Below are 27,970 nucleotides of genomic sequence, written 5' to 3'. Positions count from 1 at the left end.
TGTGTATTTTATTGGCTGCCTGCTTTAATAGTTAGATAAACTAATCACTCCATATACAAGACAGATCTTTGCAGTTCATATTCCAATACATCCGTTTTCCAAAAGTATTTATGTACAGTACATGTTCATTTTTCCACAAGGGTCAGTGCAAAGTAAATTTAACTATAAACATTTTAGGAAAAAGTACATTAAATTAAGAATAAATCAAAAGAAAACATTACAACTAAATAGACAAAAAAAAAACATTCAGTAGTAATCGCTGTATCAAGGTTTTCAGAGGGACAATACTGAAAATGACCACTGCAGCAGTTAGCTAAGGTTAAAAATGTTTTAAAAAAAATCAAAGACATCAGAATGCTTACCGTACTACCATCATACGTCAGGTAGAGTGGGTAGGTTTCTGTCCAGATGTTATAATCAGTAATTGATTAACCAAATAAAAGCATACACCTCAACAAGCCTTTAAAGACAGAGCAGAAATGAGAGCTGTGGATTGTAACAGATATAGCTCAGGGCCTAAACAGTTAGATTTGTATGTCTTCATATGATTATGAATTGAACTCCTTGTGACAATGTCTCACATAGTGCATGTCAACATAGCTACAATAGCTACAATAAATACATGTTTTCCGAGGCGCGTAGGGGAAAAGCTATCTATTCACTTGTCGCATAACGGTAAGGTGCAACGACTCAAAACTAAGAAATGTCCCTCTGCCTAAATCAAATACATCATACCTATGGCATTCAGAAAGATGCAACATTAGCCACAACTTATGCTCTTTGAAGTTGTGATCTCATGACTTGCATAAATAATTGTGTTAACTTGGTCACAATAATAAAGTATGTCATGGCCTACTGGTAGCTACTATAATGAAAGTCAACTGTTGATGTGATAACATCACAATGTTGTCATGGCACAGACTGATATGTTGTTGGAATGGACCTGCATACAGATTGGGACAAGCAGACGCTACAGGAAGATTGTCTCAGATAGGTAAGGGGTTCTGAGGCTTTGTTCTTAGCAGACCTGGCGTGATGAACACCAAAGACAGAGATACATTGCAATGCAAATACATGAATGTAGTTCAGCAACACTGAATTTTATCCAGGCCTATCGGTCTGGAGTCTGACTCCTTTACATTTGAAGAAGACAAAGAAGGGTATTTTCTAAAGAGACATTTTAGAATTGTGACTATGGATTTGACTACTGTCCAAAGCAGGGTATGATGAGGTAGTGAACACTTGCTACTACTGCAATCATTTTTTGTAGATTTCAATGAGGGGGGGGGTTCAGTTACATTTCACTAGATCAATTGTATTATAACATCTTTAACTACAGAGAATACCAATCAAATGTGTCTAGTGTCTACACATATTGCCACTGGCATTGGTTTACAAACAAACAAACAAACACACACACACACACACACACACACACACACTTGTCACATCTGGCCTAGGACCAGCACCATGGGCCTAAGCATGGTCACCCACCGACAAGGTGTTGATGCTGAAACAAACCAATACACAGCCCTTCCTTTTGTTTGACATCGCTAGCGCAAAATAACTTGAGTACCATTGCTTGAAAAAAAATGTCTATCCACTTAGAAGAGGTGGTGTAAAAATGGTTTGTGGTCCACTTCTAACCACCAGGGATGATTTCTAAGGTTCAGCTCATCTCAACCTGAGAGATTTCAGATTCAAATAGTAAGGTGGTTTTCTAGCACAAGCATGTCGATGAACCAGCAGCACATTGACACATCAACAGTTAATTACTGAAGAACACAGTACTTCTTATAATCAGACTCAAAGTCCTCGTCCATGCTAGTTGTGTCGGCCATCTTTTTGCCGTCAGTTTTGGGCATGAACAGAGAATAATCCACTCCCTGCTGCTCGTAGAACAGGATATAAGCAGAGTCTGCATCAATCTCCTCTGACCTCAACTCCTGAACACAGAAAACACAGTGCAGCTTGGTTTATACTTGTGAACTTCAAATCCCTCCTTTATAGATGACAAATGGACAATGCATCACATACCAGAGATTGTATTCCAAACACAGCATTTCAAACTCATGACTTCACTTACCTTACAGCTACTGTCGTTGTAACAGTACCACTTTTCATTTGGGTTTTTGGCATATGTCACATAGTGGCCTCCTCCTAGGATCCCTGAATGGCACTGCAGACACAAAAGTGATTGGTGGTTAAGAGGATATTTCAGGTGGTAGATAGTCACTTTGCACTCCTGTGTCTTCAGGTTATAAGAGCAATATTCTTAGAGAAAAACTCATTTAATACTTACTGAAATTGCATACAAGTTGTACATGGGGTCTATGCAGATTTTGTCTCTTTGGTCCTGGGAGGCCTCCAGATCTATGCTGTCCTCGGTGTAGCCATTGCTCTCCAGCTCAGACACAGACGTTGTGTTGTCACAGTCCCTAGCCGTGTCCTCTCCAGAGGTAGAGTCGCTGAGGCCCTCTCCCCTGCTCCCCATCCCGCTGGCCTCGAGCTCCATGGGGCTCTCCCTGCCACTGTCCAGACTCTCTTTACTGAGGGATAGCTGGTACCTGCTTTCCAGGGGCAACACCCGTCCACGGCCCTGCCTCCTGCCCTCACTCTGTGGGCTGCAGTTGGGGCTGACATCTCTGCTGAGGGGAGTACTGGCCATCCTCCCTGAGCACAGAGACTCTGAAAATAGAACATACATTCATAGATGAACACCAGCCTGTCTAATGGAATAAGTGGGATGTGACAGCTACATCTGAAACCCCAGTCAAGACTCTTTACAAACCTTTCCCATTGTTGAGAGTTGGGGTGGGGTTACAGACAGTGTCTCCACCCCCAGATTTTGGTACTCCTCCCTCTGTGTCGTGTAGCTCCTCCCCTAGCCCGTCCCTCCAGCTCTGTTGGCTTTGGTCTGCATCTCTCGGAGTCAGGAAAGCACTGGGATCAAATGTCTCCCTGGGAAACCTCACAATCTTCTGGGATTTGATCCACCGCCCATTCATAAACTGGAAACGTTTTAAATGAATAATCTGTCATTCAAATGGGCAGAATAAAAGCGTTTTAGAGTGGGTGATGTCCTGTGCAGTCTTGCAATTCAGACATGGCATTCAAACTGTTGGACTGGGGGTTTCTTTCTTTCTATTTGCATAGGTTTCAACTGTTGCCTATAGACACTAAGATTAATAGGGAGAGGACTGAGGAGTTAATGCAGAGGAAATGAGCTGTATATCTGACCAGGATGGGCGGCAGCCTCCACAGGTCCAGTTTCTTGGTGGCCAGGCGGTGGGTCTTGCACTTGGAGCAGTAGTAGAGCTCATCCTCTCCCAGCTCTTCCTCACTGGTAAAGGCCTGCAGACAACTGTCCAGACTGATGGGCTCTGCCTGGGCCCTGCGACTCTGTTCCACACTGGGGTGCTCCTCCACGATCTATAGGACACACTCATTACTTAGTCAATGTCGTTGTTCCATTAGATATGGAATAAATTAAGCATGTGCATCTTTCCTTTTCAGGACGATTCGATGCATGATCTCCCAATACAGAAACGTTAAGTTTTAGTTTGAAACGATTCGGTTTGATTAGAGGAACGAATCGATGCGACACATTAACATTGGTTGCATAAACACATTCAGTAAAATCTGCTGCTGATGGGCCTCTCTGAGCTGACATCTGTCTGTGTCTGTGTGTATATATACATTTTTGCACATTAAAAGTGTTAGAGCTAGTAATGTATCAATATTGACCTTACATTTTCTATGACATAACCAATTAATTTATAGCACAACTTTGGATTTCACCTCTGTCTCTTAATCGAATAGACTGTTTGGAAGTTGACAGACTGGGAGTGAACTTCCTTCTCCCACTTCGACCATGCGGGTAGCAAAAGTGATTGCTGTCCTCATTATGAAATTAATCAACTTTACCCTGAATATCTAAAAGTTACAATACATTTATTTTTATTCAACCTTTATTTAACTAGGCAAGCCAGTTAAGAACAAATTCTTATTTACAATGACGGCCTACCCCGGCCAAACCTGGACGACGCTGGGCCAATTGTACACCACCATATGGGACTCCCCAATACATACTGATTGTTTCAAGCAAAACTACTAAAACTACTGCTGATGGTGAACCTGAACAACTGAAATAAAATCTAATGTCCCGATCAGCATCTAGCCTACCTATAGCCAGATGAGCGTAGTCTCCCTGGCAGTAGCTTAGGCTACTTTTACTCCAGGAAAAACTCATTTTCAACAGCGCATTTGATAAGAATAACCTATCAAATTACATTGGTTGTCGCTCAACTAATAAAGCCTAATATTGCACAAGCCATTTTACAAACATATAAATGCTGAAGGTGACACGCAGATGTGCCAGATCAGGAATAGATCTTCCTCTTGTTGGTCTACGAGTGAAGCTGGGTACAGTGTGCAGTTTGACTAGCCTACTGTTATTGCCTGGGGTTGTTCTGCATGCAAAATAACTTGTAGATCAATGACTTAACACAGTTACATGCTTAGTTCAATACTGAAGGAGAGAGGACGCGTCGGTTGTCACAAAAGATTAGGCATTTTCAAAAGGTAAGAAAAATATAATGTTATTTGACCTGCAATTTGTAACATTTGAATAGATTTTCTGACCGATGCATGCTACATTGGATCAGTTTGTGGTCCTGCGGACCGATGCACTCATATCTTAAACACTGGGACCGGGGACCGATGCATATTGGTGAATCAGGTAGCCAGGTGGTTAGAGTTGGACTGGAAGGTTGCAAGATCGAATCCCCGAGGTGAGAAGGTAAAAATCTGTCATTCTGCCCCTGAACAAGGCAGTTAACCCACTGTTCCCCTGTAGGCCATCATTGAAAATAAGAATTTGTTTTTAACTGACTTGACAAGTTAAATAAAGGTAAACATTTTTATTTAAATAATCATTACATCCCTAGAATAAATATATTGATATGACCTCTAGGGTCCCACTGCTGTGTTTATCCCCAGCCTCATGTCTCTCTTACCCTCTCCTGAGAGGTCTGGTAACGGAGGTGTAGAGCAGTGGGGTCCCAGTCCACAGCCATGAAGGCATTCCCCACAGCAGCTCTGTCATCGTTACACTCCACTGTGCAGCCTCTGCAGAACCTGTGGGGGACACCAACAGAGGGTATCAATTAACACCTTCTCCATCTTCAACCGTATTTTGATATGTTGTACTGTGAGGGCAGATTATTACCTGTACCACGGACACCAGGCGCAGGAGTTGCCATCTCTCTGCACCACGCGCAGGGTGAAGGGATACTGGTAGCCCATGCTGTCATCACTGTGTTCACAACAAACAAAAACACGCAGCACAGTATCACACACCTGTGCCATTAGGATAAGACTGAGCACTGCAAAGCCACCTGACAGAACACACAGAGTGGTCTGGAGAGACTGACCAGTCCTGGGCGTGGTTGCTGGCCTCCTGAGGGGGTAAGGGACTGGCCAAGCGGGACACCTGGGTCCAAACAGCGTCATACAGGTCCCTGGTCCTGGTGTGGACTGTACATGGCACGATCAATGGCATCCCAAACAGACTGGGTCGGTTTTTCTGACTGGACAGGAAGTATAACTCTGCCCGCATCTACAAAACAAACAAAAACAGTTTAGAAGTAAGCATTATATAGACTGACTAATCTTGATGCACTGATAATCTTGTCTCCATTTTTAACCCATCCTGCAGTTCTCACCATCTTCCTATGGATGGCGATGATGTACCCAGCAAAGGTGCTGTCCAGAGGGGGCATCACGTGGCCGTTGGGGAGACCATTGGCATGGCTGCCCTCTGTGACACAGGGCACTACGGTGCTGGGCATGCCCTTGGGGATCATTCCTAGTTTCAGAGAGTTAATCTCAGTTACCTTGGCAGCATTCCCATTTGCTAGCGCTGGAGCTTCTGGAGATGACATGAAGAACAAACAGCTTGTCAAGTTGTCAGTGAAGACTTAAATAAGACATAACAGCAGTGTTGACAGCTACTGTGATGGTCATTTAGCTTTGTTATATTGTTCAGTTTCAAAGTAGCTACCTTTTCATCAGTTATCTAAAACCTGTGCATTTCTTGAAATTCTAAAATGTTCTTGGTTGCTACTATGCATTTTCATCACTTCGCACTGATTCCTTTTAAAAAGAGCCTTATATGACAAAGGCTTTGATTGAATAACTTTTCAAAAAAGTGCCTTTGAAAAGAGAAGAACAAACTGATAAACAGAAGAACCAAATCGGTATACCATCACCATCTGCTTGCGTGGGGGAGGACACCACAGATGTGGATACGCCTGACACCGGGATCTCAAACGCACACAGAAAGCCGCTCACCGCCCGACGCACTTTCTGGTTGTCCAGTGGGAAATTCTAAAAATTGGGTAGACAGACTTTCACTAGTCTATGTGCATATGAACAGAGTGATGGTTGGATGGACAGTGATGAGGACAGATGATGGCTGGTGATAGCTCTACCTTGATGTTAGAGGCATGGACTTCAGCCAGGAGGATCTGCTCAGGGTTAAGGCAGCAGAGTTCACTCAGGAGTCTCTTCAGGCCTGTGTACTTCTCATCCGCATTGAGCCGGAGCCCATACCGCACTGGGCATGACCCATCCAGCTTAATGACTGGACAGAGGAAACAAAGACAAAAGTGTTGCAGAGGCACGGGATCCAATATACTTTCTCTCACAAGACAACAGGAACAAAGGAGCTTTCTATTCAAAACCACACTGTTACTGTAAAGCTCTGAGGCGAGCACAGGAAAGGGTGGACAGGCGACAGACATCCTGAGACAAATATCTCCAATATGATGGTAATCTTTGATGTTTCGTGAAATATTTTCTGGATGTTGAACTGTAGTACTGTATACACTGCATTATAAGGCTCACCTATGATCTCCAAGTGCATGGAGTTATCCATGGGTAGGGGGAGAGAGAGGAAGTTGAAGGGGTCGAAGCGTGCACTGACATGGCCACAGGTCTTGCACTTGACCTGTGACCTGAGCTGGCCATGGAACAGATCCACCACAATGGAGCGGTTCCTCCTCAAGTGATTCTCCCACGCCTGGGGGAACACAACACCACATCCTCACACCAGACAACTTCTAGCAGTTCAAGATGGCACAGAAGGCTAATATTACACCCACAAATCAACATTTACACTCAACAGTTACATGAGGTAATTCACCCAGGGTCTGGTTTCTGGATTGCTCCACTATGAAAAGAGGAAAAGTGTCTGAACTCTGACCTCAGAAGCCACCTCCCAGTCTGGCCGCCCGTCGCTGTCCTTCAGCTCTACGTAGGGTTTCTCGTGAACGCGGTTCAGGTCCTCGTGAAGGCCATCCAGTAGGAAGGCCAGCAGCTCCTGGGAGTCCTGCTGCTGGAAGCCATTGAACCGCGGGGCGTACTTCGCTATCGTCCACTGACGGAAGAGACAGGGGAGAGACAAGGACAGAAGGGAGAAGACAACCGTTTGACTCTTGTTTTTTAGGTTGAAAGACTATACTTTTTAGGTTGGTAGACTCTAGCGTTATTGGGGGGGGGGTCAGTTGAAGGCTTGTTTGCGGACGTACTCTGAGTTTCAGAGGGGCCAAGTTCTTTTGTGTTCCGCTCCACAACTCTTGTACCAGATCGCCATAGCATTTGGCCATGTGACCACGCATCCCAATGGGATTGGTCCTGTTATGAAGAGAAACAGTACAAATAATCTTGCACACTCATCTCTGCTTGCTGTGGGTTTATTTAACCAAAGTTTTGCTCAAAGTATATAACAAGCATTATTTTATAATAAGAATGCATTCTTGTAAATCTAAGATAATGCACACGTATACCTGTTGAGCTCATAGAGGTGGTTTCCTGAGGTGAAGTAGTCTGTGAGAGGCTTGGTGTTGCTCACACACTGGATACTGGAGTTCATGAAGCACGTGTTGCCAAGGTTGCTCAGTCCAGTCGCACCTTTCTCAGTAAGGACTGTGAACAGGAGGAGGCAACAGTCTGAGGCGGCTATTTAACCATCAAAGGCTTCTACAACAGTCAGTAAGACCCCTTTAATGTTGCGTGAAAGCAAAACGAGTATTGTCTGACAGGCTTATCTATAATATATCAAAGTACTTATCAGCTCAGTTAGTGTTACATTCTTAATAGAGTCATTCCATGTCAATTCAGCAAGCCATGACACCCACCATCACAGATTATTCTGAAATTGTTTCTAAAGTTAGAAACAGATTTTTAATTTTATTTTTATTTAACTAGGCACGTCAGTTAAGAACAAATTCTTATATACTATGACGGCCTACCCCGGCCAAACCCGGACGACGCTGGTCCAATTGTGCGCCGCCCTATGGGACTCCAAATCACGGCCGGTTGTGATACAGCCTGGAATCGAACCAGGGTTCGTAGTGACGCCTCTAGCACTGAGATGCAGTGCCTAAGCCCGCTGCAACACTCGGGAGCTAAGCATTCCTGCAACATTATTTTGTAGACATATAATTTGATCTCTGAGAAATTGATTGCACCTAAATTGGCCATTTTAAAATGTAAAGGATATACATATTATATTCAATTAATATAGTACCCAACATCCAATTTGGACCAAACTTCTTCCGACCATTGAAAGACAATAAAAAGCTCAAAAGCCACCCACGGACTCCCCCACACACACCACCACAACAACCAGTATATACAGTATCAGTATGGAGCTACGGCTAGGAGTATTGATTCTTCATCCTACGTAATGTATTCCCTGTGAATCTGGCTATGTCCCCTCCCGTTTAGAGAAATTAGCCATTGAAGTTGCTTGCATTATTTACCATAAATTAGTGTGAAAGTACCAGGTTATTCCCACTAGATGCTGCAGTTCCTGCTATGGCCACACGCTTTTTATCAAATTTTCTGGTCTCTTGTGTTTATTAAATGGATCACAAAATGTTCTTTGCAATTTTGGGTAGAAAATCAATAGCTTTTGCTCGTGGTGAAAATAAATCGTTAAGCCAGTCCTCCATGAAAGCAATTCAGTTTGTCCTTCTCTTAGCAACCTAATGCTTCAACCCAATTCTCTTTGAATAGTCCAACAAATGGCAGTTTTCTGAGGGCTATCCCTATGTTGCTTGTGGGTGGCTGTTGACCATTGTATTGAATTCCTCATGTCTTACTCATTGTTAGGAAGAATTATGGTCCAAAATCAGATGTTCGGTATATGAATACTATAAATAAAAAATGGCCAAGTTGGGTGCAATAAATTAGCTTAATTTCTCAGAGATCAAATTATATTTCAACAAAATAATGTTTCAGGAATGCTAATCTTATCCTTTTCCAACTACAGAAATTGAGATGGTGGGGGTCAAAAATCGTCTTTCTTGTGCTTTTTGAGGTGGACTGATGCAATAAGGATTACACAATGGTAGTACTATTGGTGTAGCTGTATGCAGTAATGGTCTTACCATTGTGTCTGTTCATCCTGTTGTTGTTAGCAATGAAGGACATCTCCTCAGGCCAGCTCATGTCCTTGCTCCTTACTAATGAACACAAAGAAACCATCTACTCATCCTGACAATACATGATGAAGCTATTTAACACAGAGACTCATTATGATACATACCTTCTATAACCATGTACTGTTCATCTGGGATCTTCAACCCCTCCAGGGAATGGTCTTCATCATCAAGAAGGGTCAGATAATTCTGTGGAATACATTGTTTTGAAAGGTATTTGAGAATGAACTGTAAAAATACGAACAAAATGTGGAGTGCATTTGCGTGTGTATCAGAGCTTAGGTGTTTACTGTGCGTGTGTAGTGTATGTTGATGATGGGTCAACCTTCTGAGTCCCCACCCACCTCATTGTTAAAGAGCCACAGGCGCATGTCTTCCTCCTTGATGCGGAGTCTCTGGGCCAGGTACTCATGGATGTCTTTGATGGTGCCCATCCTACTGAAACAGCCCGTGTAGACCAGCACACGTTTTAAGGGGGCACTAGGAGAGGGGACATTACCTGGGGATGGACCGGGAGACACCATTGATTACTGTTCATAGATGGAAAACTGTAAACGCTTGTGGTAGCTAATTTCCAGAATATTTTGCTGTGGGCAAAGGCTCTGCCAATCATTGAGGCCCAACTTGAGATCCGCGCAGATCATGAATTGACGTCAGTGGATCGTGCACATCTTAGGATATTGCCCTGAGTGTCACAGAAAAAAAAGGGTGTATGCATAGTGAGCACCCACTTTCTCACACAGAAGTGATCTCACATGACTGAGATTAATGTGACCCCGTGCTGCCACCAGTCTTGTGACATCCACGTAAAAAAGAAGAAGATTTATTGGTTGTGTGGAGAGAGAATAGATAGCTGATCTCACAAGCTGCACACGCGGGAACTATTATTCAACAAGACAAACTATTCTAGAATTACAGAAGTGTAAAAATAGTACAACTTTTTGAAATTAGTTGAATGTAGAGTATGATCTAATCAGACACGCTTCAGACAAAAGGTCTGACTGTCAGATAATCAGATTACAACACAGATGTAAAAATAGACTCACAGTGTGGCACTGACCCTGCCACACTCTTGGAGCAGAAAGTCACTAGGCCATTGTGCTACTCTTGTCTCTCCTTTGGAGAGGTGCTAGAGACACATGCAGGGGAAGCTCTTACCCATATTGACCCAGACGTTGTTCTGGGGGGTGCGGGCAGGGGGCTGCTGCTGCCTCAGGAAGAGCAGGTGGCGGGGGAACAGCTCTAGCTCAGCACAGTCTGTCTTGGTGTTTCTGATCACCTGGGAATGCCCACAGGAGAAGAGGAGAGGGGACGGGAATATGAGGTTAACACAATATCAGGATTAATAACGGTAACTGGAAAATCCACAAGTTAAACTGTACATACCGGCCTGGGTAGACTCAGGTTGGCTCCGTACCAGTGGTAGAGCGCCCTCCACACTGGCTCTGGCACAACCTCAAAGTCCCTGCTTAGAATCAGGGATGGGGAGCGCCTCAGTAGGCCCCCCTCCATGGTCAATGTGGGAGCCTGGGGGAACAGTTCAAGAGGGGCAGGTTTAAAACTGAAACAATATGGCAATGTCAGTTTGAGGAATAGGAACATACTTCCAAAGTGTTGTTTGTGGTGGTGGTGTCTACCTTTACCTTTAAGGGCTCCGACATAACCAGAGGCTGGTTGTCGATGGCCCCAGGCCTTAGAACCGCCATGTTCACATCAGCCCCCAGGAAGCACTGGTTGTCTGCATCTGGGGTCTCATGCTGCCGGGCAAAGCAAATATCCGTAGCAGTCGAGCCCAGGGGTAGAAGGCCTAAAGAGAGCAAATTGTTTTAATTGTTTTCAGTGACATTCAATGGAAGACTCACTCTCAGGTATGCAATAGGTAACAGCTAAGTGGAATATTTCCTTAAGCTATACAAGTATCCAACTGTTTTGCTAAATGCAATGCTGAGAATTCTTAACCACTCACTGCCACTGGTTGTCTCAGAGGCCTCTGATGCACTGGAGATGTTGTCTGAGAACTTTTCCTCTGGGGAGCTGTGGGAGCTGGCCATGCTCTCCCCCTCTGGGCCCTGCGTCTGGGCCCCTACACCACTCCTCCCTGTGCCAAACACTGACGGCTGTTCCACCACGATGTGCGTGTTGTCCTGGACGAGGCGCCAACAACCACAACAGCAAAGAAATGATATATTGTAGAGTGGGCACATTATGAGAAACAGATGATCATGGGGGCAAGCAGCTAAAAAGCCTTGCTTACATATTTGACGTAGTCTCTCCACTGCTGCCACCACAGCACTGCTATGAGGAACCAGTAGTCTCCTGGCTGGAGGCCATGTCTGCTCTCTCTCTCCAACCAGCCCCTGCAGACACAAGTCAATGAGTTTGTGAGTGGTAGATTGATGAGGGGCATGTGTATGACAGCAGGAGAGGAAAATGACATGGTGACAGACACACACCTGATTATCTTTCCCTCCTCTTCACACGAGGCAGGCCGCAGCCCCAGGACAATATGGCACACCTAGGGACCAACAGGAGAGCAGAAGACTGGTGATCCAGCAGAAAAGCACACACAGCACATAATGATGACCAAAGTAGAAACAGTGGCTGGCTCTTACCTGAAATAACAGGTTGAGGAACTCATTGGCAAGTGCACTCATCACACTCCATATTTGGTAATCCTCCAGGGTCAAATGCCCTTTCTTAAGAACAAAACAACAAAATTCCAGTTTCAACATCTTCTGACAAAATTGAAGAAATGTGTCAAAATTCAAAGCAATGCAGGCAATAAGGTAATACCTTAGTGGTATCATGCTCCTTCAGGATGTCTTCCACAATGGCATGGACATTACTGTGCGTTTCCTAAAGGGGACAGAGGCAGCGTAAGGTAAGTGGTTACGGGACAGGTTAAAAACAAACAAACTAACTACAAACACTACAACAGTTATCATTTTCTACATTATATCCATCATATGTCCAGTATGGCCAAATGTTACTTACAGGTAGAGGGTCTGTGCGATTGTCTTTCCACACCTCCAGTAATGCCCCAACCATTTCTGTGATTTCCTCCCGAGAGAGAAGCCCATCATGGTCAACATCAAACACTTTGAAACAGACTGGGGAGAAGAAACAAGGGGAAAGGCCCACATTGAAACAGTTAATAGGCAGGTTTCCATTTACCCAGGTTTATTCGACAAAAGCAATGTCGTAAACAAAATCCTTGCGCCATGTGTAATGGAACTGACCGATGAGAAATGTCAACATTTTTAGCAGTTCGATTTTGTAACATTTTATTCGCGACAAATGATGAAAACTGTGTTTTTAGAATAAATTACGATTGCTGAATAATTTAAGGTATGCGGGGCACATAATTTAATAACACAGCTATAAAACGCCACTCCACAATTAATTCTAATGCCTACTGCTTGCAACATCTATAAAAATGATGTTCCATTGCAGGACAAGGATTGTCTTGACTTTCAATAATGCCTGAATTCCTTCGCCTTGCTTTTCTGGTTGGCTGAATTATTTCAGATCTACAGGAGTGCAAGTTTCACCATGTTACGGACCGTGGCGATGTGTTGTCACGTGAGAATTATTACAATATGGCAAATGTTCATCCATGCTGGCTTTCGCAGGCTACCTGAGACATACAGACAGGTGGGAGGACATACAGGCAGGCAGACATTTATTAATGCGCAATTTTCCTAAATGGGTAATGGAAACACTGTTTTTATTCAACACTGTAGTTTTTTGAGAAACAAAGTTTTTATTTTAGGTGTGACTAGGGCTGTGGCAGTCATGAAATTTTGTCAGCTGGTGATTGTCAAGCAGATAACTGCCTGTCTCACGGTAATTGACCATTAATTAGCATAAACACGTTTAGCATGTCCTGGCTTCCAAGCATAACCAACAAGACACTGATGCACATCTACATTTTAAAAAGTCTAATAAATCCATTTAATATAGCCTCCACCATCATAGTCCATTTCAGAAGAACAGAATAGCATATACTTTGAGTTGTCCTTATGTTAGGCCCTGATCTGGCTATGCCATTTGGCAACACTAGTTCATTTAGCAGACAATATTTGCTTAGAATTCAATGGCATCATTTAAAAAAAAAAATATATATATATATATATATATTTTACAGTATGAAGAATACAATTGAACATAGCTTAATAAAATAAAGGATATTTCATAGGAAGTGCATGTGGCTATTCTGTGTTGAGCAGTTAACTAAGCAACTGGTCCTCCAACATGCTTAATTTAGAGTTTTTTATGCAACTTTAGCTATGATACAAACATTGGGCTATATGTTTTGATGTTTAATACATTCTAAGGCTTCATGATGGGACTAATGATGATTTGAAAAAAGTACGCTGCACACACTTCAGTCTCTCGTTCACAATTTGACAAGCACTTGATAATATTCTCTCCAGGCCTCGAATGTCCCAGCGGCATCTCCCTTGAGTGGCCGTGATGCCCCCTAAAAAATTCCAAACATTGTACAGCCATTGTGCCCTTGAGCTGAATATAATAGGCTAATTATAATTCCCTTCTGCCGACTGCCGTGCTCCGAAGCACCTCTCAGTCACATGGTACTCTCAGATGTAGCCAATGCCCATCACGTGGTTGAGTCCTTCTGACAGGCATTTTACCTAAGTAGGCTACAAATGAATGAAGACAGACACATCTGGGACGCAACTGCGAACATCCTTCAAATTCCAAGTTGCATATTGAAGATGTTAGAACTGTTTACTACTTTTCATCAGCCAATAAGATGAGTAGCCCTAACGGAAAGCAAAAGCACAAGCCTATGTCAATCTACTATCCCCCAAAGTACAAAAGTTGACCTATTATATTGGTCAACTTGTCCTTCATTCAATAAATACATATTCCAAACATATCTCTGTGACAGTAGTGGGATCAGACAGCTGCCAAAATTAAATACAACCACTAGTATCAAAAAACCTTTTAAAAAGCAATGAGGCTGACCGTTTAGCTTAAAATGTTGATCAACTATTAGGCTATTCCTTCACATAAGCACGGCGCTCCGCACACCCGCAGTAGATTATAAGCATGAATGTAACAATATGCAATCAATTAGCGAGTAAAAAAGTGATGGCAAATTATGCATGTAATGCTTTATTATAAAGGGGCATTTTATGGTGAAAATGATCTTGCCCAAACTTCAATCTCACAAGCATTTGGAAAGTATTCAGACCCCATGACTTTTTCTCCATTTTGTTACGCTACAGCCTCATTCTAAAACTGATTCAATATTATTTTTTCCTCAGCGAAAACAGGTTTTTAGAAATGGCTGCAAATGTATTAAAAATAAACAGAAATACATTATTTACATAAGTATTCAGACCCTTTGCTATGAGACTCGAAATAGAGCTCCGGGTGCATCCTGTTTCCATTGATCATCCTTGAGATGTTTCTACAACTTGATTGGAGTCCACCTGTGGTAAATTCAATTGATTGGACATGATTTGGAAAGGCACACACCTGTCTATATAAGGTCCCACAGTTGACAGTGCATTTCTAAGCAAAAAAAAAAAAAAAAAACATTCCATGAGGTCGAAGGAATTGTCAGTAAAGCTCCGAGACAGGATTGTGTCAAGGCCCAGATCTGGGGAATGGTAAAAAAATGTTTTTGCAGCAGCATTGAAGGTCCCCCAAGAACACAGTAGCCTCCATCATTCTTAAATGGAAGAACCAAGACTTGTGTGCCTAGAGCTGGCCGCTCAGCCAAACTGAGCAATCGGGGGAGAAGGGCCTTGGTCAGGACCAAGAACCCGATGGTCACTCTGACAGAGCTCCAGATTTCCTCTGTGGAGATGGGAGAACCATCCAGATGGATAACCATCTCTGCAGCCAGAGCCCGGACTTGAATCCAATCGAACATCTCTAGAAAGACCTGAATATAGCTGTGCAGCGACACTCCCCAGCCAACCTGACATAGCTTGAGAGGATCTGCAGAGAAGAATGGGAGAAACTCCCCAAATGCATGTGCCAAGCATGTAGCGTAATATCCATGGAGACTAGAGGCTGTAATCGCTCCCAAATGTGTTTCAACAAAGTACTGAGCAAAGGGTCTGAATACTTATGTAAATGTCATATTTTCTAAAAAACTATTTTTTGCTTTGTCATTATGAAGTATTGTGTGTAGATTGATGAGAATAAAATACAATTTAATCAATTTTAGAATAAGGCTGTAACTAAATAAAATGTTGAAAATGTCAGGGGGTCGGAATACATTCCGAATGCACTGTATGCCAGTTAGGCTCAACACCAGTTATAAGGCAGATTAATGTGGTTAATTTTAAAATAAGTTATTTGGCCTTCGTGATATAAACCTTGTCAAAATATATAGGCCTATAGGTTAGCATACATGAGGCGTGTGACTATGATTTGAAAAAGACGCAAAAAAAAGGTATGCACTGTTTCTTGCACAAGCTGGGCATCATTCACAAGTGATGGGTGACGATATTGGCCTATCAAACTATTCTTTATTTAATGTTGTCTTTACATATATGTGTGATAATAATTATGATTTAGAATGGACCATTATCATTCACCTGTCTCAGAATAGGGGCATGGGGGTAAAAAATTATTATGTACTTAAAGTTGCGAATGGAGGACGCTTTTTCATTGGTTAATTTTCATGCCAGTAGGTAGGCTCTACTCCTGTCGTAGCGAAGCAATGCGCTTAATAGTTGAGAAATAAATATAGTAGGTCTAGCCAATGGAAATCTGACGGAATCCTCGATTTTCTCACACAATTGCATAGCCTATAGAAATGTTGCCCAACATGAGCTCATAGGCACTCATGAAGTGTTTGATTAAACAGCCATCACTTACATTGAGTGGCTGCTGCCAACATTCTGACTCAACTCTAGCCACTTTAATAATGGAAAAATTGATGTAATACATTTATCACTAGCCACTTTAAACAAGGCCGCTTATATAATGTTTACATACCCTACATTATTCATCTCATATGTATATACTGTACTCTATACCATCTACTGCATCTTGCCAATGCCGTTCGGCCATCACTCATTCATATATTGTTATGTACATATTCTTATTCATTCCTTTACACTTGTGTGCGTGTGTGTGTGTGTGTATAAGGTAGTTGTTGTGAAATTGTTAGGTTAGATTACTTGTTAGATATTACTGCATGGTCGGAACTAGAAGCACAAGCATTTCGCTACACTCGCATTAACATCTGCTAACCATGTGTATGTGACAAATAAAATAGGATTTGATTAGATTTTCGAGAGTGATTACAGGAACAATAGAGTGCTGAGTACCAGGCAGTTAGCAAGTTTAGTAGGCTACTAATGACCACCGGCAGCATCAGAGTCTGGAGAAGCCTAATTACGTGACAAACGGTCACATTGAATTTGACTGCGGTCATGACTCGTGACTACCTGTGTACCCAGTCACAGTCACATCACCATAACAGCCCTAGGTGTGATGTCACTACGTCCAGCTGTTTTGAATCGACACAAGATAATTTAATAGAAACGTACTGTAGCAGGCAATTCTCAAATTTATTTTCTAACTGTAAAAAAAACACTGGAATAGTTCATAGAAACATAGCTAAAGTAATGAAGAAATGACAGCAAGGCTTAATGTTTGTGTATCCACTTACACTTCTGTCTCTCTGCCAAAGGCCCTCTGCAGCAAGCAGATAGGCCACACGAGATTTCCTTGAAATCTATGTGATTGTCCCTGTTTTCATCAAAGGCATGAAACAAACCTGGACACAAAGAGGAATGTTGAAGATAGAAGTAGTAACGATTGCCTTCAAAATAAGTATCCAATAAATCAATCCTGTTTTCTCTTACCTTCACTTAGGGATGCATGAATAGGGGGAGAAACTAACGGGACAAAGGTTTCCAGGTCAAATCGGCCGGTCCGTGATTGAGCTTTCAGCAGCCAGTATCTCTTCTCCAGGTCAATGATATCTGATTCCTCTACTGCAAGAGAAAAATCAATAAGCGGCATGACAAGACTAGTGATCATATTGGACCCTTAGCCTAGGCTATTGTTTAGTATATCTCCCAAAGGATCAGGATGAGCGTCACTCACAGTGTGTTACTCCAGCCAAGGTCTGGTAGAAGGTGGGTGTGTCACTATCGTCTGTCAGAGTGACACACACCCCACTGGACAGGAGCCAGCGGGAGAAGGTGAAAGCATCCTTGTTCTGCAGGAGCCAGCTCTTAAATTTCTCATAATTAACCTTCTCACCCTGGTAAAGAAAATAACAAAAGGTGCAAATTATCTTTCTGTGTTAAGTAGCATTAGCAGCCCTGTGCACTTGGTTAAACATAAGAAAGACTAGGTGTGCTAAGTCCTGTCAGCAGTTTACAATTAGATAAGGCATGAGGGTAGATTAGGATGTGGCATTATTGTAGTGAACAGATGTTGCAGATAAAAATAGACCTGGTAATAGAACAAAAAGGTAGCCTAATAAATAACGGGCCACTGAATGGTAATAATAGATTTGCACCCACCCTGGAGGTCATATGTGAAAACATGGCTGTCAAAAGTTGTGTTTAAAACAGTAAAATACATATTCAATCAACTAAGGCATACGAGCGGACCTCTGAGAAACACTTCCTGAGAGAAAGTGGGATCTCTCCATCCACGGTCTGCAGCATGCTTTCCATGTCCTCTCGCGTTGCATGATTGCCCGAATCGCTGGCAAACAGACTAAAAATGTCTGAAGGAGAGCCACAAAAGGTTAGCTTGTTATGCAACTCAGTCACATGTGATATTTACAAGGGGATAAATCACAGAAGATATTTTTAAGAAAATAAATGACATACCACACTAAGTGTGAAGATGGTCCATTTGTTTAAATATTATTCTAACAGAGATCCTATTAAATTATTTATATTATTCTGATTATTCTTGAAATTACATGGTCAACACAAACATCTCTAGTGGTTTCATAAGTCTGTCTTACAATACTCACATTTAGCTTTTTCCTCATCACGTCCTCTAGTCAAGAGAACCAGCCCAACAATGAGGTTGTTGAAGTGCAGGCCTTTAGGGGTCCCGCCGAATGAGCTGTAGATCACCTAGAGAAAGGGGAAGGGAGCTGGGTTGAGTTCAGGTAAACATGTCAACTCATTCATGCCCAGGCCTGATCTACTTTCTTTGACAGTTTGTTTTTTGTAGAGTGAGCGCTGTCGTAGAAATCTTTAAAAAAAAATAATAATAATCCCCATGCAAATGCAAAAGGTGAAGATTAATTAGAGCTTTCAAAAAGGAGAATGTAGCTTTTTCACAACCAAATGGCAATTTTTTAAATGTAAATGGCATGTTATAGAAGGGTACAGACACTTTTTTTGTGGCTTCCCTTGTTTGAGAAACTTACTCCAACCCGATTCACGTCCTCATCCTTGTGGTGCAGTACAGGGGCTCAGAAAAAACATGAACAAAGGCTCCAAAAACACCCAAATATGTCCTTTTAGAAACGGGAAAGCTCTCAGTATAGTGATGCAGGTCTTTAGATGTTGTACACGTGAAAGACTCATTCAGAACTTTATCCGCAATGTTATATGCAATGTTGTTGTGACTCGAGCAATACCTCACCGTCTATCCTAACAGTAGGCTCCACGGATAATGTTAGAAAGGGGAAACAGCTCGATGTGCACAAAATGGAATAAAACGATGTGGATAAAGTTCGGAATGACCATTTCCATGTATACAACATCTAAAAGACCCGTGTCACTATACTGAGAGCGTTTCAGTTTTTAAAAGGATGTATTTGTGTGTCTGGAGCATTTGTTCATGTTTTTTGAGCCCCCATACTGCAACAATGAGGATTTGGAATTGAATTACTGGTTGGGGTAAGTTTTTCAAAAACAAGGGAAATTACAACAACAAAAAATGTCTGGACCCTTCTATAACCTTCCATTTACATAAATAAAATCTCTGTTAGTCACTTGGGTAACCACAATTTGACTACTGATTAGACATACACTGAGTGTACAAAACATTAAGAACACCTGCTCTTTCCATAACAGACTGACAAGGTGAATCCAGGTGAAAACTATGTTCCCTTATTGATGTCACATTAAATCCACTTAAATCAGTACAGATGAAGGGGAGGATATAGGTAAAAGGATTTTTAAGCCTTAAGACATGGATTGTGTATGTGTGCCATTCAGAGCCTGATTTAAGTGCCTTTGAAGGGGGTATGTAAGTAGGTGCCAGGCGCACCGGTTTGTTTCAAGAACTGCAACGATGCCGGGTTTTTCCTGGTCAACAGTTTCCCGTGTGTATCAAGAACGGTCCACCACCCAAAGGACATCCAGCCAACTTGACACCTGTGGGAAGCATTGGAGACAACATGGGCCAGCATCCCTGTGGAACGCTTGACACCTTGTAGAGTCCATGCCCCGACGAAAGGAAGCTGTTCTGAGGGCAAAAGTTATGCTCTACATAATTTCACTGTCAAGCATAAGTGAAATTATGAATGCTCTGACTTGCAGGACCACATTCCAATAGCTGTTAGGAAGAGTCACGCCCGTTTGCTGCTAATGTGAACTAACATCGGAAGAGCACAATAGGCTACAATCCCTCCCACCAGACTGGGGCCCTCTATCGGTTTAAATATCAAATCAAATGTATTTATATAGCCCTTCTTACATCAGCTGATATATCAAAGTGCTGTACAGAAACCCAGCCTAAAATCCCAAACAGCAAGCAATGCAGGTGTAGAAATAGGCTCACCTCAGCAACCCTGGGTGGTACGACATCTCCCAGCACCTCCCTGAGGAAGCACTGCTGGCTCATATAACAGGACAGGCCACTGGTCCTGCGGAAGGCATCCTTCAGACGCTGGAGCTCCACATCAGTGACTGGGAGGAATAGAGAAAACGTAAGTGTTTCGAAAATATAATCGCTTTTCTGTAAATGAAACACGGACTATGGTTATGGCAGAGCATCAAACCATTGTCACCAATACAAGCAAAGGCTATCTGCTTAACTCCTTTACCCCAACCACCATGGCTGTTAAATTGTATTACAATAGCTACCATCATAACTAATATCAGGGCCTAAAACAAAGACTTTTCATCAGCGAAAATATTTTTCGGGACATAATTACACACAACTCCCCCCCACAATAAATGTATTACTAGTAAAAAGTGACGTGGTATATTGATACATTTTATTTCATTTTTGGAGAGGTTCCCGTGACAACAAGGGCAGGTCACTCAAGCCCTCAGTGACAGTGTGCCTATTAGATAAAGAATCTGACTAGGGGCGGCAGGTAGCCTACTGGTTAGAGCGTTGGACCAGTAACCGAAAGGTTTTTGGATCACATCCCCGAGCTGACGAGATAAAAATATGTTGTTCTGCCGCTGAACAAGGGGTAGGCCGTTAACAAATTCTTATTTACAGTAACTTACTTGCCTAGTTAGGTTAAATAAAATGTAGCCGATACTAGCACTTGAAGCAAACATTGAAAAACAATCTTTCTTGTGAACAAAAAGGGTAAATAACCAAGAAACACAATAACAAAGTCTCACTTTTGTACTTGAGTAAATTAGACCAACTTTTATGCATGTGCACAGCGCTTCTAAAAATTTACCTTCAGCCCATCTATCAGTGCACACAGCTCCCCAGCCAGGCAGTGTTGCTGCGCGTTGCACAAGGTGGGATATATATCATAGGATTAGTATTTGTGTGAGATTCACTACCAGCTACGAAACAAAACGACAAACACTTTGAAAACAGCTACTGCTGCATTAATTCAGCTATAAAATGTGTACTTGACTTATTGACTGCAGGTGAAGCCCTGACCACCCGCCAACATGGCTGGTGAAATAGACATCTGACCCATCAATGCCAAAATCTACTCGCATTTGGCAGGGGCTCATTTTAGGCCCTGTAACTTATCAATAATTGTAGGAAGATGCATCTCTGCGACCCAAAGGAAATGGCAAAATTACTAATAACCGACGGTTATGGATGAAGACTGTCATGAAAATAACATAACCGTAAAATACACACACACACACACACACACCAGATTCAAAAGTTTACACATGTACTCATTCAAGGGTTTTTATTTGTACTATTTTCCACATTGTAGAGTAATAGTAAAGGAATCAAAACTATGAAATAAGACTTGAAGGAGTTCCAACATATACTGAGCACTTGTTGGCTGCTTTTCCTTCACTCTGCGGTCCAACTCATCCCAGACTCAATTGGGTTGAGGTCGGGTGATTGTGGTGGCCAGGTCATCTGATACAGCACTCCATCCCTCTCCTTCTTGGTCAAATAGCCCTTACACAGGTGCCAGAATAACAACCTATCCCTCAACGTAACCAAGACTAAGGAGATGATTGTGGACTACAGGAAAAGGAGCAGTGAGCACGTCCCCTTTCTCATCGATTGGGCTGTAGTGGAGCAGGTTGAGGTCTTCAAATTCCTTGGTGTCCACATCAACAACAAACTAGATTGGTCCAAACACACCAAGACCGTCGTGAAGAGGGCACGACAAAGCCTATTCCCCCTCAGGAAACTAAAAACATTTGGCATGGGTCCTGAGATCCTCAAAAGGTTCTACAGCTGCAACATTGAGAGCATCCTACCGGTTGCATCTGTAACGGATGTGAAACGGCTAGCTTAGTTAGCGGTGCGCGCTAAATAGCGTTTCAATCGGTTACGTCACTTGCTCTGAGACCTTGAAGTAGTAGTTCCCCTTGCTCTGCAAGGGCCGCGGCTTTTGTGGAGCAATGGGTAACAATGCTTCGTGGGTGACTGTTGTCGATGTGTGCAGAAGGTCCCTGGTTCGCGCCCGGGTATGGGCGAAGGGACGGTTTAAAATTATACTGTTACACATCACTGCCTGGTACGGCAATTGCTCGGCCTCAGACAGCAAGGCACTTCAGAGGGTAGTGCGTACTGCCCAGTACATCACTGGGGCAAAGCTGCCTGCCATCCAGGACCTCTACACCAGGCGGTGTCAGAGGAAGGCCCTAAAAATTGTCAAAGACCCCAGCCACCCAGTCATAGACTGTTCTCTCTACTACCGCATGGCAAGCGGTACCGGAGTGCCAAGTCTAGGACAAAAAGGCTTCTCAAGAGTTTTTACCCCCAAGCCATAAGACTCCTGAACAGGTAAACAAATGGTTGTTCGGACTATTTGCATTGTGTGCCTCCCCCAACCCCTCTTTTACGCTGGTGCTAATCTCTGTTTATCTTATATTATATTATATATCATTATATATCACTTTAACTATACATTCATGTACATACTACCTAAATTGGCCCAACCAATCAATGCTCACGCACATTGGCTAACCGGGCTATCTGCATTGTGTCCCACCACCCGCCAACCCCACTTTTTACACTTCTGCTACTCTTTGTTCATCATACACTGCTCAAAAAAATAAAGGTAACACTTAAACAACACAATGTAACTCCAAGTCAATCACACTTCTGTGAAATCAAACTGTCCACTTAGGAAGCAACACTGATTGACAATAATTTTCACATGCTGTTGTGCAAATGGAATAGACAACAGGTGGACATTATAGGCAATTAGCAAGACACCCCCAATAAAGGAGTGGTTCTGCAGGTGGTGACCACAGACCACTTCTCAGTTCCTATGCTTCCTGGCTGATGTTGTGGTCACTTTTGAATGCTGACGGTGCTTTCACTCTAGTGGTAGCATGAGACGGAGTCTACAACCCACACAAGTGGCTCAGGGAGTGCAGCTCATCCAGGATGGCACATCAATGCGAGCAGTGGCAAGAAGATTTGCTGTGTCTGTCAGCGTAGTGTCCAGAGCATGGAGGCGCTACCAGGAGACAGGCCAGTACATCAGGAGACGTGGACGAGGCCGTAGGAGGGCAACAAGCCAGCAGCAGGATCGCTACCTCCGCCTTTGTGCAAGGAGGAGCAGGAGGATCACTGCCAGAGCCCTGCAAAATGACCTCCAGCAGGCCACAAATGTGCATGTGACTGCTCAAACGGTCAGAAACAGACTCCATGAGGGTGGTACGAGGGCCTGACGTCCACAGGTGGGAGTTGTGCTTACAGCCCAATACCGTGCAGGACGTTTGGCATTTGCCAGAGAACACCAAGATTGGCAAATTCGCCACTGGCGCCCTGTGCTCTTCACAGATGAAAGCAGGTTCACACTGAGCACATGTGACAGACGTGACAGTCTGGAGACGCCGTGGAGAACGTTCTGCTGCCTGCAACATCCTCCAGCATGACCGGTTTGGCGGTGAGTCAGTCATGGTGTGGGGTGGCATTTCTTTGGGGGGGCCGCACAGCCCTCCATGAGCTCACTAGAGATAGCCTGACTGCCTGATTAGGTACCGAGATGAGATCCTCAGACCCCTTGTGAGACCATATGCTGGTGCGGTTGGCCCTGGGTTCCTCCTAATGCAAGACAATGCTAGACCTCATGTGGCTGGAGTGTGTCAGCAGTTCCTGCAAGAGGAAGGCATTGATGCTATGGACTGGCCCGCCGTTTCCCCGACCTGAATCCAAATGAGCACATCTGGGACATCATGTCTCGCTCAATCCACCAACGCCACGTTGCACCACAGACTGTCCAGGAGTTGGCGGGAGCTTTAGTCCAGGTCTGGGAGGAGATCCCTCAGGAGACCATCCGCCACCTCATCAGGAGCATGCCCAGGCGTTGTAGGGAGGTCATACAGGCAGATATAGGCCTATTATAAATGCGTATTGTTGATGCGTCAAATTATTTATTGCAAAAAGAAGTACATAACTTGAAGCTACATATTATTTTGACAGAGGTAATATACTTTCCATTGATCGGCACAGCAATTGATAAAACAGAACCATGTTTGAAACACAAGTGATTCTGAGCTTAATTCAATATTACACAGGTAAGCCAGCAGTTACAGAAATCAGGAATGCAGACAGGCTCTATCTGAGCTACTGTGTCCAACACACCACCACTTTCTGTTATGATGGGCATGATGGGCAACTACTGACCAAAAAAAGGATATTATTATGATTACATGTTTTGCTAAAATAAAAGGTTTAAGGAAATAAAGGCAGGCACCACAGTACTACAAGAAAAAACAGCTCAATCAAGCCTGATGGTATTGTAAGTACAAAAGCAAAGCTTGCATTCATTTAATTTTTAAAAAGTATAAAAAAGTAGCGTAATGGGATAATGTCATACTGTGGTGTGTGAAGAATCCAATACTGTACAAGTCACATTATTGTGGAAGCACCTCCTCTAAGAGTTCCAATTAGGCTGTTTGAGAAGGTTTGAATTCTAAGCAACCTGCCTACTCATACGTAATTTGAAGCACAATACCAACATAGCTATTGTAGTAGGTCAAAGTGGTGTGCTGGAAAACTTGGTAGAGCATGGGTGGAAAAGACATTGTGGTGCTCATGTGAATTTTCCTTCTTTTTCATCTTCAGACCAATGCCTATTCTTACTTAAAACTTTTTTTTTTTTTATCATCATGAATACGATAAAATGAAACAATGGCACAGCACCAGACAGACAACATCAACGATACAGTACTGGCAGACACACACATACACCATCATTGTCAGTATAGCTACTACCTGTTAGCTCTGTCAACTACCGGTAGGGCACTAGAGTGGTGCCTCGGTCTAAGTCATGCATCTCGGTGCTAGAGGCATCACTACAGACCCTGGTTTGATCCTGGGCTGTATCACAACTGATTGGAAGTCCCATAGGGCGGCGCACAATTGACCCAGTGTCGTCCGGGGTAGGGTTTGGCCAGGGTAGGCCATCATTGTAAATAATAATAATTTCTTAACTGACTAGTTAAATACAAATAAAAACAATTATAAGATGGCCTTACAGGTCCCTGATTGCACAGTTGCTGTTCCAGCGTTAGGCTAGGCCTGAATATCATAACTTACCATGAATATGATAAATTGCAAACTTAGAGCACCAGAAAGACACAGGGTTTGTTGATAAATTCACTCTGGCTATCTTTGCACTCTACACACACGTACATTGTAATATTGTTGCATGGTGGTATTATACACCACTATATATCTACAATACAAAATGTAACTATGTTATATGATGTACTGTTTTATATGTAATGTACGTGCCTTGGACCCCAGGAAGAGTCGGGGATCCCTAATAAATACAAATACTCCAATTTAAAAGCACTTTTGTCCGAGTGTGCCGGAGCGCAGAATCACAGACTTAATGATTAACGCCCAACACCCGTTGAATATGACTATTGCCAGTAAACGTATGCAAAGAAACGTTATTAAATTGACAATGTATCGCAGTGCTAGCTGTGCCACTAGAGATTCTGGGTTCGAGTCGAGGCTCTGCGGTGACCGGCCGCGACCGGGAGACCCAATTGGCCCAGTACCAACGGTTAAGCTGGGTTGCGTTTCGGAGGACGCACGGCTCTCGACCTTCGCCTCTCGAGTCCGTACGGGAGTTGCAGCGATGGGACAAGACTGTAACCAATTGAATACCACGAAATTGGGGAGAAAACGGGTGAAATTGACAATGTCAACAAACAGCTAGCGTTAGCCTCTCAGTGCAGCTGCTACTTGGTGGTGTCATTCATGCACTTCTAGATGACAGGGCACTGACAGTTCCTGTACACAGCTAGCTACCAGTAGCTCTAGGCCTTATTTTCCGGTCGTTGGCCTCTCCCCAATACCTATGTCATCATCAACCTATCCTGATCCCGAGGGCAGTACTTTAACGTACATCTTTAGGGTTAAAAAAAAATAGTATGTAAACTAACTAACCGCAGTACTGCGTCTTATTACCGTTAATGCTAGCCTGAAGCTAGCAGTACTAGCTACCCATTTGAATTAAACCTTAGTCCACTAACGTTAGCTAGTTAATTGCCTGCCCTAACGTTAGATAGTTAGCAACGTATTACTCATCCAACAGAGCTAGCATAAACGAAGTTAGCGTTAGATTCATTAGCTAGCTGGCTAATGTTGACAGCTAGCTAGCCAAGGTTAGCAAATGGTCAATTATGTTTACCTCTGTTGATAGCCTCGTCATACGAAAGGAAACCTATCCTTGACTCTTTGGCTCCCATGTTTTCCTCATTTCATAGCAGCAGCCTTACAAATATAAAAGGCAGCTAGCAACTGCTTTGTTCATTTAACCAGCTTGTACACTGCGGTCAAAACTATCTAATGTCTAGGGAGCCTTGCGTATACCGAAGCTTTGCCGATGCCTCTTCGATTAAAAGTCACGTGATCACCTGTCAAGGCCAATAGTATCCAGCTGCAGCCCCGCAGAAGGCAGTTACTATTGCCGCGTTCATAACAACTGGGACCTCGGATAACTAAATCAGTGCTTTCAAGACCGCTTGGAACTCCGGGAAAAAACGACATTTCTAAAGCTTCGACTTTCCAACCTGAAGATCACCGACTTCATGATTTGACCTCGGTTATTTTCGAGTTCCTATTTGTCTTAAACACCATAAAACTAGCTTGTCACTAAACCAATACCCATATATTGTCCGTGGTAAATCCCTACCACATAGATGTGAACTTTTCTTTCCTAGATCCCTTTCCTCGCTCCCTTGCATTTCTTATATTCCTTTCCTAATTTCATTTTCTTCTTCCTTTCCTTTCCTCTCTACTGGTCATAGTTAATCTCAACCACATACATGTAAACGCCTCCTTTTCTTTCTTGAAATTCCTTTCCTCTCCAATCCTAGCTTCCTCTCCTCCTTCCAAATCTCTCTTTCCTTATCTCCTTACCTTTCCTAGTTCATTTTTCCTTTCCTAGCTCCCTTGTCCTAGCTTCCTTTCCTTTTCTCCTTTTCTCGTTCCATTTCCTTTCCTGGTTCCCTTTCTTTTCCTCCTTTCCTAGCATCCTTTTCTTTCCTAGGTTCCTTTCCTCCTTTCCTAGCTTCCTCAACTCCATCCCTAGTTCCCTTTCCTTATCTCCTTTCCTAGCTCATTTCCACCTTTCCTAGCTCCCTTTCCTTCTTCCTTTTCCTTCTTCCCTTTCTTCCATCATTTTCTTTCCTAGATTCCTTTTCCTTGCTCCCTTTTTTTGTCCTTTCCACTCTCCTGTCCTTTCCTAGCACCCTTCTTTTCCTCCTTTCCTAGCTTCTTTCCCTAACTCCTTTCCCCTCCTCCTTCCCTATCTCCTTTCTTTTCCTAGCTTCCTTTCCTTCTTTCCTGGCTTCCTATTCTCCCCTACCCCCATTTCCTCGCTCCCTTTCCAATCTCCCTGTCTTTATCTCCTTTATTTTCCTAGCTCATTTCCTCCTTTCCTAGCTCCCTTTCCTCTTTCCTTTAATTTCCTCATTTTATTTCCTAGAACCCTTTCCTTTCCTTATTTCATAGTTGGCAGGACGAGCAGCTGGCGAGAGCCTATTGGCTCGTTCTTACAGGCCTGGGCATATATATTTCCATTAAGGGAGCACCTACTCTGTGAAGTGCGCATGTGCAAT

The 27,970-nt window shown here is 43.1% G+C and overlaps 1 protein-coding gene across 2 annotated transcripts; it reads right to left on the bottom strand.

Moving 5' to 3' along the window:
- Positions 1-2: 2 nt before the first annotated feature.
- On the bottom strand, positions 3-27,077 carry LOC118390297 (ubiquitin carboxyl-terminal hydrolase 32-like). 2 transcript variants are annotated; one of them, XM_035780725.2, is made up of 34 exons: positions 26,539-27,077; positions 20,268-20,395; positions 18,502-18,607; positions 18,128-18,246; positions 17,613-17,772; positions 17,369-17,500; positions 17,173-17,280; positions 12,504-12,619; positions 12,303-12,365; positions 12,122-12,205; positions 11,963-12,024; positions 11,764-11,866; positions 11,476-11,653; positions 11,153-11,316; positions 10,896-11,036; positions 10,668-10,788; positions 9,854-10,008; positions 9,617-9,698; positions 9,459-9,533; positions 7,851-7,989; positions 7,593-7,698; positions 7,268-7,441; positions 6,910-7,084; positions 6,495-6,646; positions 6,267-6,390; positions 5,727-5,932; positions 5,436-5,620; positions 5,231-5,317; positions 5,019-5,139; positions 3,241-3,432; positions 2,792-3,011; positions 2,303-2,688; positions 2,087-2,179; positions 3-1,946 (listed from the first exon to the last, which is right to left on the bottom strand). In XM_035780725.2, exons 1-34 carry the CDS (start codon positions 26,594-26,596, stop codon positions 1,773-1,775), a joined length of 4,689 nt encoding a protein of 1,562 aa, XP_035636618.1. In that variant the 5' UTR covers positions 26,597-27,077; the 3' UTR covers positions 3-1,772. The 2 variants fall into 2 exon arrangements, with proteins under 2 accessions (XP_035636618.1, XP_035636617.1); XM_035780724.2 differs by having other exon boundaries at positions 2,792-3,035; positions 26,539-27,055.
- Positions 27,078-27,970: the final 893 nt, after the last annotated feature.

Source organism: Oncorhynchus keta, chromosome 11 (assembly GCF_023373465.1).
Source record: "Oncorhynchus keta strain PuntledgeMale-10-30-2019 chromosome 11, Oket_V2, whole genome shotgun sequence".
Taxonomy (NCBI): Eukaryota; Metazoa; Chordata; class Actinopteri; order Salmoniformes; family Salmonidae; genus Oncorhynchus; species Oncorhynchus keta.
Note: the sequence above shows the minus strand (reverse complement) of the source record. Positions and strands in the feature narration are given on the sequence as shown.